The sequence below is a fragment of the Pan paniscus genome, chromosome 16 (assembly GCF_029289425.2).
Source record: "Pan paniscus chromosome 16, NHGRI_mPanPan1-v2.0_pri, whole genome shotgun sequence".
NCBI classification, from domain to species: domain Eukaryota; kingdom Metazoa; phylum Chordata; class Mammalia; order Primates; family Hominidae; genus Pan; species Pan paniscus.
Genome location: NC_073265.2, coordinates 41,797,081 through 41,818,197, shown reverse-complemented (window position 1 = coordinate 41,818,197; position 21,117 = coordinate 41,797,081). Strand labels below are relative to the sequence as shown.

Genomic DNA, 21,117 nt, shown 5'->3' with positions numbered 1-21,117 from the left:
CACACTATGCAAGCATGTGTACTTTTTATATCTCTCATGTTTAGTTTTTATAACACCATATCCAGGTTGCTATCTCACATAGTAGTCCTTTAACATATTGTATTAGCAGTGCAATGTGGACTAAGCTGCTTCACTTTCCCTTTGCAAGTTCAGATCATCATGCCCATTCATAGCCAGGATTCCTTATCCCCAAAACAGTTCTATTTTTCCTTAATCACTACTATAGATTCTTTACATTAAATTACTGTCGTATGCTAGATAATTTTCTCAAATTGTTAAAAGAATATGTACTTTGGAAACAAATTAGTATTTATATTGTAAATATATTCAAAAAAAACTAAGAAACGTGTACTTGGCTTTTATTTGTAGATGAGACATTTATGTGATTGAGTGAATTAGCCATTAGACATTTTCATTCTAGCTCTACAGCTGCAAAGAGGGAGGGGGAAGATGTCTTGAGTCTTGTTCCCAATTTATCACTAAGTGCATCAGAAGTCTGTCTTCCAACACCCTTGGAAAGAACAGGGTGGTTTTTAGATGTTTGTGCTCAGACAGCGGGCAACAGCAGATTAAATAACAAGGCAAAAATACTAGGAATGCTGGTAGAAATCTATGACCGCAGATTAAAAAAAAAGACCACTCAAGTAGGCCAGACCCAGGAGACCTGGGAATCTAGAACCTGGTAAGCAGTCTGGAATTGGGAAAGGAGAAAGTCTACTTTTGGACCCAGGCATTAGACCGCTTAAGAGAATCTATCAGTCCAGGTGATGAGTGTGTGGCTGCAGGCCAGCAGGCTGTGGAATGGCAAGCAGATACCTTTTATATATTTCTTTTAAAATATCAGTTAAAGAAAAAAAGGCTATTTATATTCCATAAAACTAAAAAAAAAAAATTTCAGTGGTGCAAATTTATGAAGATTGTTTTCAATCTTTAGACTGTGTGGAAAACAGATGGGACAAGGACCCAAAGGTTTGGATTGTAGTCCCAGCTCTAATGGTATCTGATGGAACTGACTCTAGGAATCCCCTAATGTTTCCAGGTCTGTGTGATAGAGAAAATGTGGTGAGAGTATATGATTAATGTGCCTTCTCTTCTTAAATTCTGTTATCTAATCCTTGAAATAAGCATTTCGATACATAAATCTAGATATGCATTTGGCAAAAGTCAATATTGATAATTTTATATAAAACTTGAAAAACATCAAAAACATTTTTAAATTTTTTTTGACCTCTCCAGTAAAGTTTACCCAAAAAATAGTCACATACTTCTGTGCAGGTGTCTTTTTGCATGGATACCACACCGGAATTCTTTCTAGTACACAGTCTTCCAACCTTTCTGAGCACTTTTTAGAAACTTTGAAGTTGAATGGAACACCTGGGTGCATCCTGTGCTTTCTTCCTGGAAAGTTTGTGCAGAGCAAGCACGTGCTGACCTTTTGCTCCTCTACTTCTTAGGGCCTTTTTCACTTATGTTTTTCCTCTGTGAGGTATAATTACCCAGCGTCTGTCTGTTCTCACTTGCCCTGGCATTGTCTCTATCACGCTGGTTCTTTCTCTACCCTTGTGTAATTATAGGCCAAGGCATTACCACATCTCTATTATCTGTATTCAAAGATTATGTCACTGGATTATATAACAGTTGAGTGTTGGCATGCACAGAAAGATACCAGCAGACAACCAACATGGTTACCTGTGATAGATACGAGAGATCTTACTGCAGGCCCACCTGGCAGTGTTGCAGATCAGTAAAATGAGTCGTAACTGATAACTCCCTTTAAAAAGGAACTACGGTTGGGAGGCCGAGGCGGGCGGATCACAAGGTCAGGAGATCGAGACCATCCTGGCTAACATAGTGAAACCCTGTCTCTACTAAAAAAAAATACAAAAAATTAGCCGGGCCCGGTGGCGGGCGCCTGTAGTCCCACCTGCTCAGGAGGCTAAGGCAGGAGAATGGCGTGAACCCTGGAGGCGGAGCTTGCAGTGAGCCGAAAATGCGCCATTGCACTCCAGCTTGGGTGACAGAGCGAGACTCCGTCTCAAAAAAAAAAAAAAAAAAGGAACTATGGGATCACAAATAACCTTTGGAGATTTTCTTTGATGAGAATGCTAAAATCTGTCAGAATTAAAAAAATCAAAGTGATGAAATGAGGTCTAGCTGGAAAATACCCAACGGAAGTTTCTCCCCTCTTGCCATTTGCCCTCACCAGATCTGTCATTCCCTGAGGGCTAAAGAAGGGGAAAATTTCTCCTTCAAAGCCTTCATCTTTGAAATCCTCACTCTTTCCTAATTAACTTTATGAATAAAGTGGTGATTCTTTTCTAACTTAATTTATAAACATAAAATACATGTCTATTATAAAAAATGTTCACACCATATAAGTATATAAAGTAAATGTAAAAGTCCCCTCCCTCAAGTTGACCTTTGCAGCTACTGCTTTAACAGGGCTGGTGACTGCTGAAAATTTGGTATGTGATACACCATATGGTTTGCTAGACCTAGGAAAACAGGATCAATCTAAACGGAAGTAGGCTTTTCATATTGGTAAGCATTAACTCTAAATCCCTAGACTATCCGTATATAGCACTGGAATCAGCCCATTCTACTCCATCATGGGCTGTCTGTGGGAGATATGGCAAAAATGTGGACATGGGGAGAAGGAAGAGAATATCTGAATGCTTGCAATGTGCTAGGCATTGTACAGTCAGTTTATATGTCACTGAGTCCTTAAAAACCATACTTCGGAAAAAGAGTGGAAATTCTAGTTATTCTCCAGTTAAAAGGGGGTTTGAAGCTTGCCCAAGGTCATACTGGCAATAAGTAGAAGAACCAGAATTCCAATCTGGGTTAAAGATTGTCTTTTTCACTCTACTACAGTGATATTTTGCCTTTTTTCCTCATTTCCATTATATTTTTCCACCAGAAATATACTTTACATCAATATTCTTGGAAGTGAAGATAATAACTTTCCATGTGGTAAGTGAGATATAGTAAGGAAATGCCTACCTCAAGTGTCCAGTTTTTTTAAAACCTACAACTTTGGGAATGAATATCCTAATGCAACTCAGAAGCTATTTGACGTAATATACTGTCAGGAGGCATGAGGTAAAGATTCAGTTTTTCAAGTCTCTTCCAGGTCCCCTTTTACCCTATTGTTCACTGGTTTTTTGTTTTGTTTTGGCTTTTGTTTTTGTTTTTTGAGATGAGTCTTTCTCTGTCACCCAGGCTGGAGTACAGTGGCGTGATCTTGGCTCACTGCAATCTCCGCCTTGCAGGTTCAATTGATTCTCCTGCCTCAGCCTCTTGAGTAGCTGGGTGCCTGCCACCATGCCCAGCTAATTTTTGTATTTTTAGTAGAGACAGGATTTCACCATGTTGGCCAGGCTGGTCTCGAACTCCTGACCTCAGGTAATCCGCCCACCTCTGCCTCCCAAAATGCTGGGATTACAGGCGTGAGCCACTGCACCCAGCCCTTTCTTTTTAATATATTCAAAATTTTCCTGTTCCAACCACTAAGTCTCTAGAGAAGTGGGATCATCCACTTTCTAAGTTCCACTTTCAACAAGCAAGTTGTTGAAACTGCTGTTTACAGTTATCTGACCTGTTTATTCAGTTAACAATCTCTGGGCTTTGCTCATAGAAATCACCATTCATCCCAGGATTTTTGGTGTTCAGTATCTCACTTGTTTTCCCTGAGTTGATTTTCCAGTCTCTTCCTCTCATTCAAAATGTATTCTGTTTTTGGTGTTTGCTACACTCAGATGATAAAGGTGAATTTCCTCTCTCAATTGTTTGAGGATTGAATGGAGGGAGACATTACTTCATCTCCTTATTCCTATAAACTCTTGAACTAGGCCAACTAAACCTCAAAAAGAACCCCGTTCTTTTTAAAGCTTTTATACACCTATCAAGTTCCAAATCAAAAAACTATTTTGTGCATGTATGCATCAGAATCACCAGGGGAACTTTGGTTAAACATCACTTCTTGGACCTTGCCCCAAACTTAGTGAGAATCTCTGTCTAAAGGGTCATTCCATGATTCTATTCCCTATGGCTAATAGAATTAATTAAAAATTCAGTTCCTTGGTTGCCCTAGTTACATTTCAAATGCTCAATAGTCATATGTAGCTAGTGGCTACTGTATTGGAGAGCACATATATAGAATAGTTCCATCACACAAGTTGCTATAAGACAGCACTAATCTAGAATACACACATACCTTGGAGATGTTGCAGGTTTGGTTCCAGACCACAACAATGAAGTAAGTCATACATATTTTTTTTTATTTCCAGTGCATATAAAAGTTACATTTGGCCGAGCACCCTGTAATCCCAGCATTTTAGGAGGCTGAAGCAGGTGGATCACCTGAGGTTAGGGGTTCAAGACCAGCCTGACTAACATGGTGAAACCCCGTCTCTACTAAATACAAAAAATTAGGCATGGTGGCACATGCCTGTAATCCCTGGTACTTGGGAGGCTGAGGCAGGAGAATCAATTGAACCCAGCAGGTGGAGGTTGCAGTGAGCTGAGATCATGCCATTGCACTCCAGCCTGGGCAACAAGAGCGAAACTCCCCTCAAAATAATAATTTAAAAAGTTACGTTTATACTATATTATAGCTTAGAAGTGTGTAATAGCATTATGTCTAAAAAGATGTAGATACCCTAAATAAAAAACAGATTATAGGGCTGGGCATGGTGATTCACACCTGTAATCCAAGCACTTTGGGAAGCTGAGACAGGTAAATTACTTGAGGCCAAGATTTCAAGGTTAGTGAGCCAAGCTCACTCCAGCCTCAGTAACAAGTGAGACCCTGTCTCTAAAATAAATAAAAGTAAAAAATAGTTTATTGTCACTTGAGCCCGGGAGTTCAAGGTTACAGTGGGCTATGATGGCACCTCTGAACTCCAGCCTGGGTGACAATGTGACACCTTATCTCTAAAAAAAAAAATTAATAATCTATTGCTAAAAAATACTAACAATCATCTGAACCCTCAAGGAGTCATAATCTTTTTGCTGGTGGAGGATCTTGCCTGGATGTTGATGGCTGCCGACTGGTCAGGATAGTGGTTGCTGAAGGTTGGAGTGGCTGTGAGAATTTCTTAAAATAAAACATCAATGAAGTTTCTCATCAATTGACTCTTCCTTTCACGCAAGATTTCTCTGTAGCATGCAATGCTGTTTGATAGCATTTTACGTACCCACAATAGAACTGGTTTCAAAACTGGAGTCAGCCCTCTCAAATCTTGCCACTGCTTTATGAGCTAAGTTTATGTAATATTTTAAAATATTTTATTGTAGCAATCAATCTGAAAACAAAAGCAATTACATTTACAATAGCTACAAAAAAAGTAAAATACCTAGGAATAAATTTAAGTGAAGAAGTGAAAGACCTCTATGAGGAAATTTATAAAACACTGATGAAAGAAATTGAAGAGAACACACACAAAAATGTAAAGCTATCCCTTGCTCATGGATTGGAACAGTTAATATTGTTAAAATTTCTATACTACACAAATTGTACTACAAAACTATAGTAACCAAAACAGAATAGTACTGGCACAAAAACAGACACATAGACCAAAGGAACAGAATAAAGAACCCAGAAACAAATATACAGCCAACCCATTTTTGACAAAGATGCCCAGAACATACACTGCAGAAAGGACAGTTTCTCTGGTAAACGGTTCTGGGAAAATGATATCCATATGCAGAAGAATGAAATTAGATCCTTATCTTTCACCATATACAAAAATCAAGTCAAAATGGATTAGAGATTTAAATGTAAGACCTGAAACTACTAAAAAAACACACTGGGTAAATGCTCCAGGACATTGGTCTGGGCAAAGACTTTTTAGGTAACACCTCAACAGGTGTTGCACAGGCAACAGGCCAGGCGCGATGGTTCACGCCTATAATCCCAGCACTTTGGGAGGCCGAGGTGGGTGGATTACCTGAGGTCAGGGGTTCAAGACCAGTCTGACCAACATGGTGAAACCCCATCTCTACTGAAAACACAAAAATGAGCCAGGCGTGGTGGTGCCTGTAATCCCAGCTACCCGGGAGACTGAGGCAGAAGAATTGCTTGAACTCGGGAGGCGGAGATAGCAGTGAGCCGAGATCGCGCCATTGCACTCCAGCCTGGGTGACAGAGCGAGGCTCCATCTCAAAAAGAAAAAAAAAAAAAAAAGCACAGGCAACAAAAGCAAAAATAGACAAGTGGGATTACATCAAGCTAAAAATCTTCTGCATAGCAGAGTAAACAAGTGAAGAGAAGAGAAGCTACAAAGAACATTTGCAAACTTCCATCAAACAAGAGATTGAATATATAAGCAACCCAAACAATAGCAAAAAAAACCCCCAAATAATCCAATTTTAAAATGCACAAAAGACCTGACTAGACATTTCTCAAAAGAAGACATATGGCTGTGTACAGTGGCTCAGGCCTGTAATCCCAGCACTTTGGGAGGCCGAGGTGGGCAGATCACTTGAGTTCAGAGTTCAAAACCAGCCTGGACACCACAGTGAGACTCTCTCTACAAAAAACTACAAAAATTATCTATGCATGGTGGCACACACTTGTAATCCCAGCTACTTGGGAGGCTGAGGAGGATTGTTTGAACCTGGGAGGCAGAAGTTGTAGTGAGCCAAGATCACACCACTACACTCCAGCCTGGACAACCAAGTGAGACTCTCTCTCAAAAAAAAAATGTTAATTAAAACAAAGAAAAGAATTCAGATCCTTGGCCAGGTGCAGTGACTCATGCCTGTAATCTTGGCACTTTGGGAGGACGAGGTAGATGGATCACTTGAGGTCATCAGGAGTTCGAGACCAGCCTGGCCAACATGGTGAAACCCTGTCTAAAAATTAGCCAGGTGTGGTGATGCATCCTGTAATCCCAGCTACTTGGGAGGCTGAGGCACGAGAATCGCTTGAACCCAGGAGGCAGAGGTTGCAGTGAGCCACTGCATTCCAGCCTGGGTTGGCAGAGTGAGACTGTCTCTGGAAAAAAAAAAAAAAAAAAGAAAGAAAGAAAGGAAATCAGTGTGTCAAAGAGATATCTGCATTCCCATGTTTACTGAAGCACTATTCACAATAGCCAAGATATGGAGTCAACCTAGGTGTCCATCAATGGATGAATAGGTATAGAAAATGTAGTATACATACATAATGGAATATTATTCAGCCATAAAAAAGAATGAAATTCTGTCATTTGCAGCAACTGGATGGAATTTGGGGTCATTATGTTCAGTGAAATAAAACAGTCAGAGGAAGTCAAATGTAGCATGTTCTCACTCATATTGGAGCTAAAAAAAGTGGATCTCATGGAGATAGAGAGAGGAATGGTGATTACCAGAAGCTGCGAAGGAAGAGGGGAGAGGAGGATGAAGAGAGGTTGGTAATGAATACAAATGAAGTTTTTGTTGTCATTTCAACAACATTCACAGCATCTTCATCAGGAGTAAATTCCATCTCAAGAAACCAGTTACTTTGCTCATCCATAAGAAGCAACTCTTCATCCATTCAAATTTTATCATGATATTGCAGTAATTCAGTCACATTGTCAGACTCCACTTGTAGTTCTCTTGCTCTTCTTGTCACATCTGCAGTTATTTCCTCCACTGAAGTCTTGAATCCCTCAAAGTCATCCATGAGGGTTGGAATTAACTTCTTCCAAACTTCTGTTAATGTTAATACAATGACCTTCTCCCTTGAATCACAAGTGTTCTTAACAGCATCTAGAATGGTGAATCCTTTCCAGAAGGTTTTCAATTTAGTTTTCCCACATCTATAAGACAAATCACTGTATATGACAGCTATAGCTTTACAAAATGTATTTCCCATTAAGACTTGAAGCACTCTGGGAGGTCAAGATAGGCGGATCACCTGAGGTCAGGAGTTCGAAACCAGCCCGGCCAACATGGCAAAACCCCATCTCTACTAAAAATAAAAAAATTAGCCAGCTGTGGTGGTGTGTGCCTGTAAATCCCAGCTACCCAGCAGGCTGAGGCAGGAGAATCGCTGGAACCCGAGAGGCAGAGGCTGCAGTGAGCTGAGATTGCACCCACTGCACTCTAGCCTGGGCAACAGAGCAAGACTCCATCTCAAAAAAAAAAAAAAGACTTGAAAGTTGAAATTATTCCTTGATCTATGGACTACAAGATGGATGTTGCGTTAGAAAGCATGAAAACAACATTAATCTCCTTGTACACCTCCATCAGGGCTCTTAGGAGACCAAGTGCATTGTCAATGAGCTACAATATTTTGAAAGGATTTTTTTTTTCTGAGCAGTAGGTCTCAATAGTGAGTTTAAAATATTAACTAAACCATGTTGTAAACAGATGTGCTGTCATCCAGGCTTTGTGGTTCCATTTGCAGAGTACAGGTAGAGCAGATTTAGAACCCTAGGATTTTCAGAATAGTAAATGAGCATTGGCTTCAGCTTAAAGACACCAGCCACAGTAGCCCCTAAGAAGAGAGTCAGCCTGTCTTTTGAAGCTTCGAAGCCAGGCATTGACTTCCTCTAGTATGAAAGTCCTGGATGACATTTTCCAACAGAAGGTCGTTTTGTCCACATTGAAAATCTGTTGCTCATTGTAGCCCCCTTAGTCAATTAGCTTAGCTAGATCTTCTGGATAACTTGCTGCAGCTTCTCCATCAGCACTTTCTACTTTGCCTTATACTTTTATGTTATGAAGATGGCTTCTTTCTTTAAACTTCATGAACTCACCTCTGCTAGCTTCAAACTTTTCTTCTTTAGCTTCCTCACCTCTCTGAGACTTCACAGAATTGAAGACAGCTAAGCCCTCATTCTGGATTAGGCTTTGGCTTAAAGGAGTGTTGTGGCTGGTTTGCTCTCCTATACAGATCACTAAAACTTGGACCATATCAGCAATAAGACTGTCTCGTTTTCATATCATTCATGTGTTCACAGGAGTAGCACTTTTAATTTCCTTCAATAACTTTCCTTTGCATTCATAACTTGGCTAACGCTTCGTCACAAAAGGCCTAGTTTTTGGCTGTCTCAGCTTTTGACATGCCTTCCTCACGAAGCTTAATCATTTCCAGCTTTTTAAAAATGTTTAATCTATTTATTTGTTTATTTAGAGACCGGGTTATGAGACTGGCTAATTTTTGTATTTTTGGTAGAGACGAAGTTTACCATATTGCCAAGGCTGGTTTCAAACTCCTGGGCTCAAGCAATCCACCAGCCCCAGCCTCTCAAAATGCTGGGATTACAGGCATGAGCCACCGCACCTGGCTATTTCTAGCTTTTGATTTAAAGGAAGAGATATGCAACTCTTCCTTTCACTTGAACACTTAGAGGCCATTGTAGGGTTATTATTTGGCCTAATTTCAATATCGTTGTGTCTCAGGGGATAGGGAGGCCCAAGGAGAGAGAGACAGGGGAATGCTGGTTGGTACAGCAGTCAGAGCATACACATTTATTGGTTAAGTTCACTGTCTTATGTGGGAGTGGTTTGTGGTACTCCCCCAAAATTACAATAGTAATGTCAAAGATAACTGATTACAGATCACTATAATAGATATAATAATAATGAAAACGTTTGAAATATTGCAAGAATTACCCAAATGTTACACACGGACACAAAGTGAGCACATGGTGTTGCAGAAATGGCGCCTATAGAGGCTGGATGCAGGATTGCCACAAACCTTCAATTTGTGAAAAATGCAGTATCTAGAAGTACAATAAAATGAAGCCCCAAAAAACAAGGTATCCCTAGATGGCAGTTTAAACTATGAATGTCCACCGGGCGCAGTGGCTCAAGTCTGTAATCCTAGCACTTTGGGAGGCCGAGGCAGGCCGAGCACTTGAGGCCAGGAGTTTGAGACCAGCCTGGCCAACACAGCAACACCCCGTCTTTACAAATTATTATTATTATTATTTGAAACAGTTTCGCTCTTGTCGCCCAGGCTGGAGTGCAGTGATATGATCTCAGCTCACTACAACCTCCATCTCCTAGGTTTGAGCAATTCTCCTGCCTCAGCCTCCCAAGTAGCTGGGATTACAGGTGCCCGCCACCATGCCCAGCTGATTTTTGTATTTTTAGTAGAAACGGTTTTACCACGTTGGCCAGGCTGGTCTCGAACTCCTGACCTCAAGTGATCCACCCGCCTCGGCCTCCCAAAGTGCTGGGATTATAGGTGTGAGCCACCGCGCCAGGCCTACAATTATTAAAAATACAAAAATTAGCCAGGCATGGTGGCATGTGCCTGTGGTCCCAGCTACTTGGGAAGCTGAGGCAGGAGAATCACTTGAACCTAGGAGGCAGATTGCAGTGAGCTGAGATGGTGCCACTGCACCCCAGCCTGGGTGGCAGAGTGACACTTTGTCTCAAAAAAGAAAAAAAAACTATGAAGGTGGAAGTTATTTCCTGGAGGCTGTGTAAACATAGAAGAGAAGGAGATCCAAGGACAGAACTGTTAGAATCCTCCCATTAAGAGGCAGGTTAAGATTCAACAGGGAGGTTAAGTAGGAGGAAATCCATGAGACAATAGTATCCTGGAGATCAAGAGAAGGAAGTTTTGACAAACAGGGTGCTGGGGACCAGTGTGCAGTTTTACACATTAAGGTTCATAATGATGCAGAGTGGTGTTAGTTGGGAAAGAATGGCTTTCCAGACAGGTCCTCATTGTGGAGCATTGCCCATGGTGAATTCTCCATTTGACCAAAGTCTGCCCCCAGAAATTCAAACTTCCCCTTCTGCGAGTGTCACTATCAGAAACAGATTCTTTTTATCCAAGGTCACATAGCCAATTTTTTAAAAAAGGCCAGATGTGGTGGCTCGCTCCTATAATCCCAGCACTTTCGGAGGCCGAGGCGGGTGGATCACTTGAGGCCGGGAGTTCGAGACCAGCCTGGACAACATGGCAAAACCCTGTCTCTACTAAAAATACAAAAAATTATCAGGGTGTGGTGGTGGGCAACTGTAATCCCAGCTATTTGGGAGGCTGAGGCAGGAGAATTGCTTGAACCCAGGAAGCGGAGGTTGCAGTGAGCCGAGATTGTGCCATTGCACTCCAGTCTGGGTGACAGAGTTGAGACTCTGTCTCAAAAAGAAAAAGAAAAAAAAAGTTTTTTTTCTTTTTGTAGAGACAGAGATTTGCCATGTTGGCCAGGCTGGTCTTGAACTCCTGAGCTCGAGCAATTTGCCCGCCTTGGCCTCCCAAAGTGCTGGGATTACGAGTGAGCCACTGTGCCCAGCCACAGGCAATTTTCTTGAGGCTGAGTTTCATCATTAAGTGTATGTCTATCAGATTTTAACCCAAGTTCACAAATACATTGATATAGGACATATACTAGAACGTCAGTCAATTTATTAATAAAAATACAACTGTTAAATGCTTCAGTGGCCTAACTACTGCACTCTTCTTTCTCTCTGCAGTTCTGCTTAAGGGAAAGGCAAATTTTCAGTATGTTACTTTGTGAGTATAGAAGGAGAACAAATATGTCGTGGATCTTACAGTTTCTCAGCTAGCCCAGCGTGAGACATTCTTAAGGGATATCTTTGTCAAACAGTTGGCCTGTTGAACCCTTTTATTTTCAATACTTCCTTGGCTGACAAATGCCTTCCTTCGTTTCTCCAAAAGGAGTGCAATATTAACTCTTTTTGTTTTTCTAGTTGCAATTCCAGTGCAATTCTTCCTGTCTGAGATTCTACATCCTGGTTGAGTTTCGATGGTTTCCAAATTCCTTATCCAGGCATTTAGGATCTTTCAATTGCTCCCCTGCCCCCAGAAATGCATTCATTTTCTGTGGCTTTTTACTAGTTTAACTCTTAGAGGGCAATCTTATTTCCAAGTTTCTGAGGGACACTTTGTTGGAACCAACAAACATTGCGAGTAACTATTCAGATATCAAGTAGATTGAGGATTCAGTAAGAAACCGCAGGACTTGGCAAATAAAAGGGTCATTGGGGGAGCTCAATGCTAGCAGCTTCGGTAAGCTTGTGGGAGTGGACAAATGAATCTGAATTCCTTCGTTAGATATCTAGGAAGTTCTGGACCCTCAGAGTAAAATATAAGTAATTATAGACGAGATCCCTGCCCTGGTGCGGCTTATCTGAGAAGGAAAGGTGACCTAAAGTCACGACAATTGTGTAATGATACAGTTCATGTTGTTGAGGAACTGTACAGGGCTGTGACAGCCTTTAAGAGGTGGCTCTGGCCTAGTGTAGAGGTTTAGGAAGGAAAGGTTCTGAGGCAGAGACGTAGGACTGGAGATGTGAAGGCGTGGCAGAGTGGAGCAAGACTTTTGGCGTGCCCAAAAGACAGCCTGTGTGGCTACAGAGCGGAGAGCGAGGAGAACAGAACTAGGCGAGGATGGGTAAGTGGAAAGAGTAAAATAAAGCTCCTAGAACGAGGGGACCAGAGTGGACAGGAAAGGGCGGGGAGAGGCGGTTCCACTTAGAAACTACAATTCCCAGGAAGCATTCGGCAGCCACAAACGGATGTGAGGTGAGGCAGGAGCGGCGACCTTTGAAGGAAAAAAGGAAGTGTTTGGACGACAGCGAGCGGGAGAAGCGGGGTCAAGTAGGTAGGGGCGCGGTGCGGGAGGGGCAGGCGGGCTCCGGCGTGCGAGGGCCTTGGCCAGCGGAGCGTTTCGCGGCTCCGTGTCGTCATAAGGCGGCGGCCATTTTCGCGGGCGGAGGCGGCCCGGCGGGCCCTGGGAGAGCTGGGACGGGCGGCGGGCGGGCCTAAGGCGGCGGCGGCCGGGTGGCCTCGGCCACCCGCTAATTGCATCTTTTCCCGGCGTCTCGTCTGCAGAGGGAGCACTATGTCTGCGGAAGTCCCCGAGGCAGCCTCCGCGGAGGAGCAGAAGGTGAGCGCGCGGGGCGTGAGCCCTGGGCCCTGCCCAAGGCCGGGTCTGGCGGGCGGCCTGCTCCCGCCAGGCGGAGGGGCGCGCCCGAGATGCGGGGCCGAGGCGCAGGAGGCCGAGGCTCCTGCGCCCCACCTTTGGCTTCCCGCCGTCGCTGGCTGGTGCGCCGACGAATTGGGAGTTCCAACGTGCCCCGCGTTGACTCCGAATCGTGCCTTTTGTAACACCTCCGTGGGTCGCGGTGTTCCTCAGTCACTTATATTTACGCGAGAGCCCAGGACGCAGTCTTTGGGAGTAGAGCCTAAGTTTTTCTGTAAGCCTCAATTTGGTTAGGAAGTTTTATTTTTTCCTTTGAAGAACTCTCCAACTACTTGTATTGTAAGCGTGCGGTTCACTCCAAAAGCAGTGCCTCGTGTGCGGGCCGCGATGTGGGCCAGGATTGGCATTTCAGGGCCAACCCTTGTAACCATGGTCAGTGAGTAAAGTCCGGCCTTCAGTGTCTTCACCTGTAAAGGCCGAATACTGGTGCTTGCCTCCCACGGCGGGGTGAGGCCTAGAGGAGGTGAGTCAGGTGCAGTGTGCAGCGCAGTCTGTGCTCAAAAAGGTTTCAGTCGATGGGACTCAAATATGGTACTTGACTAAAAATCGAAAGGGTGGAATTTTAAAATTTTACTCACGAAATTAATCAGGGTTTTATTGGAAACAGGAATATTTTGTAAACGCCCTTGTGTCTTCCTGATGTAGGGGAATAGGCCAGGAGTGTCACTGTGGTTCAAATTATGAATATCAAGCCTTTGTATTTATCTAGGCTGGTGTTTGTCTCTCCCACTGTAATTATTTCCACCGCCCTGCCCTCCTAGGCAGGTGTGACTGGCCGAGAAGTGAGAAAGGCCCGAGGTATCTTGTCTCCTAAATTGTTTATCAACAATTTTTCTTACAAATCAGGTTGTGTTGCCGTTAAATACGATTTTGGTCTACTGCTTGACCTTCGTGCGGGTTTCTGCTTAATGTTGCGCTTATGTCCTAATTAAGTTGGGAATTGGATTAGTGTTCTAAGCCCATTCCATATGTTCTTAAAACCGTGTTAACTTTTCTTAAGTTTGGTGCTTCTGTTAGGATGTTAAAGTAATTGAAAAACAAGAAAATAACATATAGCATAGATAAAAGTCCAAGTTACCACATTATTTGAGAATATCCCGTGAAAATAGATATATTTACACATTACCATAAAAATGGATTTTGGGGGCAAAAATACAAATATTAAAGATTGCAATCTTAACAGTATTATTAAGTATCACCTGCTTATTGTAAAATGCGTATTGTGTTCATTATTGCTTGAAATTTAGGAGCCCCCCAAAATAACAAGTCCCTATCTGTGGTGTTTTGCCTTAAACACTGACATCAAACTTAGCATTAACTTCTGGTGCACAGTAGTATGCTATGTAATTTTCTTTGATAAGTTCTGTTAGTATGTTGCCAAAGTATGCAGTGTTGATTTCTAGAGTGTAAATACTTTTACTTGGAAAAGCCTAATGTATCTTTTAGCAATATTAAGGGTAGCTTGAACGTTTTCTCTTATTGATTGTCTACATTAAACATTTAAGGTGCTTTGGTTTTAGCTGCTGTCATTAAAATCAACCAAAGTGTGTTAGGAATATAATGTTCCTTCTTAAATTGAGGATTGGCTGTAAATGCTAACTGCCTGTGGCGTGGATGGTGTCCCTAACCATGAAGAAAATGTGCACAGTCACTTCTGTGTTCCTGTGGGCCAAATCACCTGTTTCTTCTATTTGGAAGATCAGTTCGATGACCTAAAAAATTAAGTTATTGTCTGTGTACCCAATTGACCTTCCACTTAAAGCCAAAGTATTCAGCTAAAAATACCTTTATAGTTTACTGGTAGGTTGCCTGTTGCCGCTAAAGAATTAAGGTAGATAGCTGGGCCTTGCATGGAGTAAAAGCTAAGTCACTTTCTCTATCTTGAGTGGTGTGTGCACCCTTGGTAAGAGAAGAAAACCAGATAGATTCCTGTCTTGTATTAGTATACAATTAAATATGTACAAACATAAAAAATAAGTATAAACTCTTATCTCTTAACTTGTATACCACTCTAAGACTAAAACAGCCAGGCATGGTGGCTCTTGCCTATAATTCTGGCACTTTGGGAGGCTGAGGCAGGAGGATTGCTTGAGGCCAGGAGTTTGAGACCAGCCTAGTCAACATAGTAAGATTCTGTCTCTACAAAATAAAATAAAATAAAATAAAAATTAGCCAGGTGTGGTGGCATGTCTGTAGGCCTGTAGTCCCAGCTACTTGGGAGGCTGAGGTGGGAGGATCACTTGAGACCAGGAGTTCGAGGCTACAGTGAGCTACTTTTAAAATATTTTTTAAAAATTTTAAAGGCCTGTGCTGTGGCTCACAGCTGTAATCCCAGCACTTTGGGAGGTCATGGCGAGTGGATCACTTGAGGCCAGGAGTTGAAGACCAGCCTGGCCAACACGGTGAAACCCTGTCTTTACTAAAAGTACAAAAACTAGCCAGGCATGGTGGCCCACACCTATAATCCCAGCTACTCGGGAGTCTGAGGCATAAGAATTGCTTGAACCCAGGAGGCAGAGGTTGCAGTGAGCTGAGATCATACCACTGTACTCCAGCCTGGGCAACAGAACAAGATTCTGTGTCAGAAAATAAGTAAATAAAATTTGGCCGGGCACGGTGGCTCACACCTGTAATCCCAGCGCTTTGGGAGGCCGAGGCTGGCGGATCACGAGGTCAGGAGTTCGATACCAGCCTGGCCAATATGGGGAAACCCCGTCTCTACTAAAAAATACAAAAATTATCCGGGTGTGGTGGCACGCACCTGTAGTTCCAGCTACTCAGGAGGCTGAGGCAGGAGAATTGCTTGAACCTGGGAGGCGGAGGTTGCAGTTAGCCGAGATCGTGCCACTGCACTCTAGCCTGGGCAACAGAGTGAGACTGCATCTCAAAAAAATAAAATAAAATTTAAACTAAAACAGATTAAATACAACAAAGCCAGTCTAAATTTTTGATTGTGTGCTTGGTATTTTGCTGAAACTAAATTTCCAGTGTATTTGGAATATGGCAGCAATTGTTAAAAGTTGAGGGAGTTTTTGAGTTTGTCAAGTAAACACTCCCCTAGGCCATGTGGTGGCTCAGTTCCCCTTTTAAGAGTAAACTATGAGGTCACTAAGTTTCCAGAGTCATAGATACAATCACATTTTAAGTTCGGCTCCATTCTTTTCTCATTTTCTTGGACAGTTGGAGTAACCTGCTGAGTCTTTGTCAAAGAAAGCTCAGATGCAGAACCCACATAGCACTACTTAGATGCAACGTGGTGATTCAGATTCCCCAGAATATGCTTATATTTGCCTTTGAGATAACCACTGAAGTGAAAACAAAACATTTAAAAGTTTTGAGCACAGATCTCATGAATCTATCAACAGTAAGCTAAGGCATGTGTACTAGTCCTGGAGGGGAGAAGAGGCAAGTGGAAACTTAAAACAGATAAATCTGGCCCTGCAGCATGGCTCTTGCCTGTAATCCCAGCACTTTGGGAGGCCAAGGTGGGAAGATCGCTTGAGGCCAGGAGTTTGAGACCGGCCTGGGCAACATAGCAAAACCCCGTCTCTAAAATAATAAATCTACACCTGTAGTCCCACCTACTCCAGAGGCTGAGGGGAGGATCACTTGACCTCCAGGAGGTCAAAACCACAGGGAACTTTGATGGCACCACAGTGAGCTTTGATGGCGCCACTGGGTGACTGAGGGAGACCCTGTCTCAAAAAAAAAAAAAAAAAAAAAGGTAATTTTAATTGCACTGTGAGCAGCTTGTGCTCAGGGACCCTGGTTTATATATCTGTTCTCTCACAGCACTCAACATTGTGCTTGATATTATTTACAAAATGGTTGAATGGATATTCCTCAGAACTTTTCTTTTAAAACCTTTGCCAAAGTACTATTTCAAAACAAATGACAATGCTAGTACCATAGAGAAGAATAGACCATGGTAAGATGAAAACCTTAGCTTAGACCCACTTAAGAACTCTTGAACGAAACTACAGTGATGTGTGTATATATTTTTTCGTTTGTGTTGTGGCCTTAATTTTTTTTTTTTAAGATCTCAATAGCAAGTTTTCTAGAGGTTATAAGACTCACCAAACTAATATGTCTTGGAAAGGATACCTACAGGAAAGCTGTCAATGAAATTATTTGTCAGGTAAAAGATACAGGTTGGTGCCTTTATGAGTGGTAGAAGAGGAAAAGAACCTTTATCTACATTATTTTAATATATCAACCATAAAGAGATATAAATTGTTTTCCCATGCTTCCAGTATTTTAAAAATAGGAGTTCATATTGGTATTTTCAGGAGCTCTTTTGACACTACTTTTGGTTACCTAAAGGCTGAAGAATGTTTTTGTTATGTTTGAGACAGGGTCTTACTCTGTCGCCCAGGCTGGGGTGCAATGGCACAATGATAGCATATTGCAGCCTTGAACTCCTGGGCGCACCTAGCCTCCCACCTCAGCCTCCGAGTAGCTGGGACTGCAGGTGTGAGCCACCGCCTCATCCATGTTTTCTATTTCTATTCAGAGTGAACACAACATGCTCCCTTGGTCTCTGCAACCATCGATTCCTAACAGCCTAGAGGTAAACCTCAGAAAAGTTTTTAAATGTTTCTCTTAGCCGTCTAAGCAGTTTGCGATACAACAGTTTGTTAGGGTTGCTTCTTTTGTTTGTGCAAGACTTGAATACTTAACTTCTAATCCTGAAGCTGTGTTTACTATAACATAAAATATTAAAGATGAGCTGATGGTGAAATCCTCAAGTGTGGAGAAAGTTTCTTAGCTTTATAGCTTTATGGAAACAAGTACATTGTATTTTTTCATTCAGATGAATGAACTTTTATTGAACATTCATTAAATGCTAGGCACTAGGCAAACAAAGACTTAATAGAATGACAACAGTAATTTTCCATAGAGCTTGATACAGTATTGGTACCTTCCTGGCAGTATCCCAAAGGATTTGTTGGCTTTCGTTAATCCTTTCTAGTTATTCGTCAATCAGTGCATCAGTGAACATGTTGCTGAGCAGATAGAGGAGAATTTGCTTAGAGTGGTCAGATTTTTATTGCTGATGTTGCTGTATAACCCTCCTCTGCCGAAGGCTGAAAAGTGGTATCAGTCATTGAGACATAATTGTGCTCAGTGTATAATAGACTACAAAATAATCCTTAGTTATTTGAGTGTCCTTTTTACGTGTATATATTTATAACTTATACCCCACCTATTCACAGAAAGGATTTCTGATGTATTTCAGTGGTACAAATCAAAAAAATGCACATGCCGAGACAATAACTATTATTAAAAATACTGTTCTTAAGATTTTTGTTTTTGTTTTTTGGATACATACATCGTATACATGTATCTGTGTGTAAACATGTATCTTTGTTACCATATCCTGGGGTTCCTTTCCCAACTTGTAGCCAGTAGCTAAAAGTTCAGAATTCTGCCTTCTGCGGACCCTATTATCAATTTAGAAGCTACTTACCTAAGTAAATCCGTTTACATTACAGCATCTATTTTTAAAATGTAGTAAAATTGCTGTGTAACACAAAGGCTTCTTGGAGAATGAAACTGCAAAACCACATTTGAATCATAAAAAATACTTCTTCGCGGTGGCTCACACCTGTAATCCCAGCACTTTGGGAGGCAGAGGCAGATGGATCACGAGGTCAGGAGTTCAAGACCAACGTGGGCAAGATGGTGAAACCCCGTCTGTACTAAAAATACAAAAATTAGCCAGGTGCGGTGATGGGCACCTGTAATCCCAGCTACTCGGGAGGCTGAGGCAGGAGAATCACTTGAACCCAGCGTGGGGCGGGGTGGAGGTTGCAGTGAGCCGAGATCGTGCCACCACACTCCAGCCTGGGCGACAGAGTGAGACTCTGTCTCAAAAAAAAAAAAAAAAAAAAAAAAACTTCTTAAGCTTGCCATCTCCACCCCCTTTGTTGGCCCTTTCTATTGTATCTTTTTCATTAATTTCTGCTTTTTATTTCTCCATTTTCTTTGGGCTCCTTTCTTTGTCTAACTTCTTAAATTGGATGCATCGCTCATTGAGATTTAGCTTTCTTCTCTGATATAAGCCCTTGAGAGATACTTGCTATATCTGACAAGTTTTGGTATGTGTTGTAGGGTTTTGTTTGTTTGTTTTTAGAGAAACAGGGTCTCACTCTGTCTCCCAGGGTAGGCTTAAGTGACCCTCCCACCTCAGCCTCCCAAGCAGCCAGGACTATAGGCATATAAGCATCTACCACGACACCTACCTAATTTTTAAATTTTTTTTGTAAAGGCCAGGGTCTTACTGTGTTGCCCAGGTAGGTCTAGAACTCCTATTTTTTTTAAATACTCGTGCTTTCTTTTTTAACCAGGAATTATTTAGAAGTATGTTTTTAATTTCTAAATATTAGAGATTTATAATTTTTTTGTTGTTACTGACTTTAATGAATTGCAGTCATAGATGGTGGTCTGGAAGAAAATAGTTAAGATTTGCTTTATGGCCTAGTATTAGTCAGTTTTTCCATTTGTGCTTGTGGAAGACTATGCATTCCCTAATTGTTAGATGTAAAATTAAGATCAAGTGTCTTAACTACTTTATCTTTTATAGCTATCATCAATTGAGGAAGGTGTGTTGAATTCCATAGTAGTGGACTTGTCAGTTGCTCCCTATAGTTCTGTCAATTTTTGCTTTGTATATTTTCATGCCGTTTTATTAGTGGCACAGTCCAGCACAGTGGCTCACGCCTGCAGTCCCAGCACTTTGGGAGGCCAAGGCAGGAGGATTGCTTGAGGCCAGGAGTTCTAGACCAGCCTGGGCAACATAGGAAGACCATGTATCTTAATATAAAAAAAAAAAAAAAAAAAGTAGGTGCACTGCACTAGCTCTGTTTTGGTAAGGATTTTTTGCCTGGTATGTTACCACCACCACCCACCCTCAGTCTTTTTATTTTCAACCTATGTCCTTGTTTTTAGATTTTTTTAAATGTGTACTCCACAAGTGGCTAGGTTTTTTTTTTTCCTTAATCCAGCCGCTGGATTTAAATGGACAGTCTGTTGCTTCAGTATGGTTATTGTGGTTATTAACATATTGGGATTTGTTTCTCCTTATCTTTGGTTTCTTTTTGGTATTTAAAATTTTTTTTATTTTTCTTCCTTTCTTGCTCTCCCCAACACTCCTTTTTATTTCTGCTATTTAATTGGTTCTCCTTGAAATTTTTCATGCATTCTTAACTAAACAAGATGTAAAAATTAAGATTATAAACCCTTTTCTAAATTATACATGACCATAGAACACTTAAACTAAAAATATGGTACTGTTATATAGTATTCTTTTCTGTCTTAACTCCACATGATAAAGTTATTAAAATTACAATATTGACTTGTTATCAGTATATGTTTATGTATATACCAATTTTCTTTGTTTAGTAATAGTCATTCCTGTCCTTTATCCCTTACATCCTAACCTATTTAACCCAAAGTTTGATTAGTTTATGATTTAATCTTTCTGTGATTCTTTTTGGAAAAAATAAACAAATAAATAACTATTGGCTTATCTCCCCTTTGTTTTCATTCTAGCTTAAGTAAATGTTTAGGAATTCCCTTGAGGTCCAGAAACATGGAGTCACATCAAATTGTTTTCTATTTTGCATTTTTGAACATGACTGTGGATAAATCGCTTATTTTACCTGCTTTTATCAGTGTCCTGTTGGGAGACAGGAGCAGAAACCACTTCGCATGTTTTTAAAAAGGAAGGAATATGATTTTTAGGGAATGAGCTTACAAATTATTAGAAGGAATAGAGGAACAAAAGGGAGGAAGATGGTGTTTCCAGAGGTAAGGATTACAGAAAGCCTTTGACCCTGCAAGGATGAGTACTGTTCAGAGTCCACCATCGTCTGCCTCCCTTGTCATGTAGCTGCTGCTAGAGCCCCTGTTTATCTGCTATATGTCCCTCTGTAGGAGCTCACAGGGGCGACTGCTGTCTGCTGTTGGTGGTGGCATCACCAGGAGCAGAATGGATTCTTTCATGCCTTTTAATCCGGCATAGATGCCGTTGACAGAACCTAATAAGAACTCAGTAACTGTCAGAACATTAATGCATGTCCAAGCACTTGAACTAACTTATCATTAAGGTCCTAGAACTGCCTACCTCTGTAGAATGTTTCTGTAGGATTCATGAAAAGTATTGTGGAAGTCTTAA

The 21,117-nt window shown here is 41.5% G+C and overlaps 1 protein-coding gene across 4 annotated transcripts in view; it reads left to right on the top strand.

Annotated features, from left to right (window-relative positions):
• Positions 1 to 4,091: 4,091 nt before the first annotated feature.
• The window catches only part of ARPP19 (cAMP regulated phosphoprotein 19), a 30,394-nt gene continuing 13,368 nt past the window's right edge, over positions 4,092 to 21,117 (top strand). Inside the window, exons 1-4 of one of the 4 annotated variants that reach the window (XM_034938774.3) lie at positions 4,092 to 4,258; positions 11,407 to 12,347; positions 12,448 to 12,553; positions 12,788 to 12,842. In XM_034938774.3, the coding sequence (XP_034794665.1) occupies positions 12,798 to 12,842 (45 nt within the window). In that variant the 5' untranslated portion in view covers positions 4,092 to 4,258; positions 11,407 to 12,347; positions 12,448 to 12,553; positions 12,788 to 12,797. Of the gene's footprint in view, positions 4,259 to 11,406; positions 12,348 to 12,447; positions 12,554 to 12,637; positions 12,843 to 17,451; positions 17,509 to 21,117 lie in introns of those variants that run through there. The other 3 variants (XM_063596647.1, XM_063596648.1, XM_003827851.8) reach the window with 3 other exon arrangements.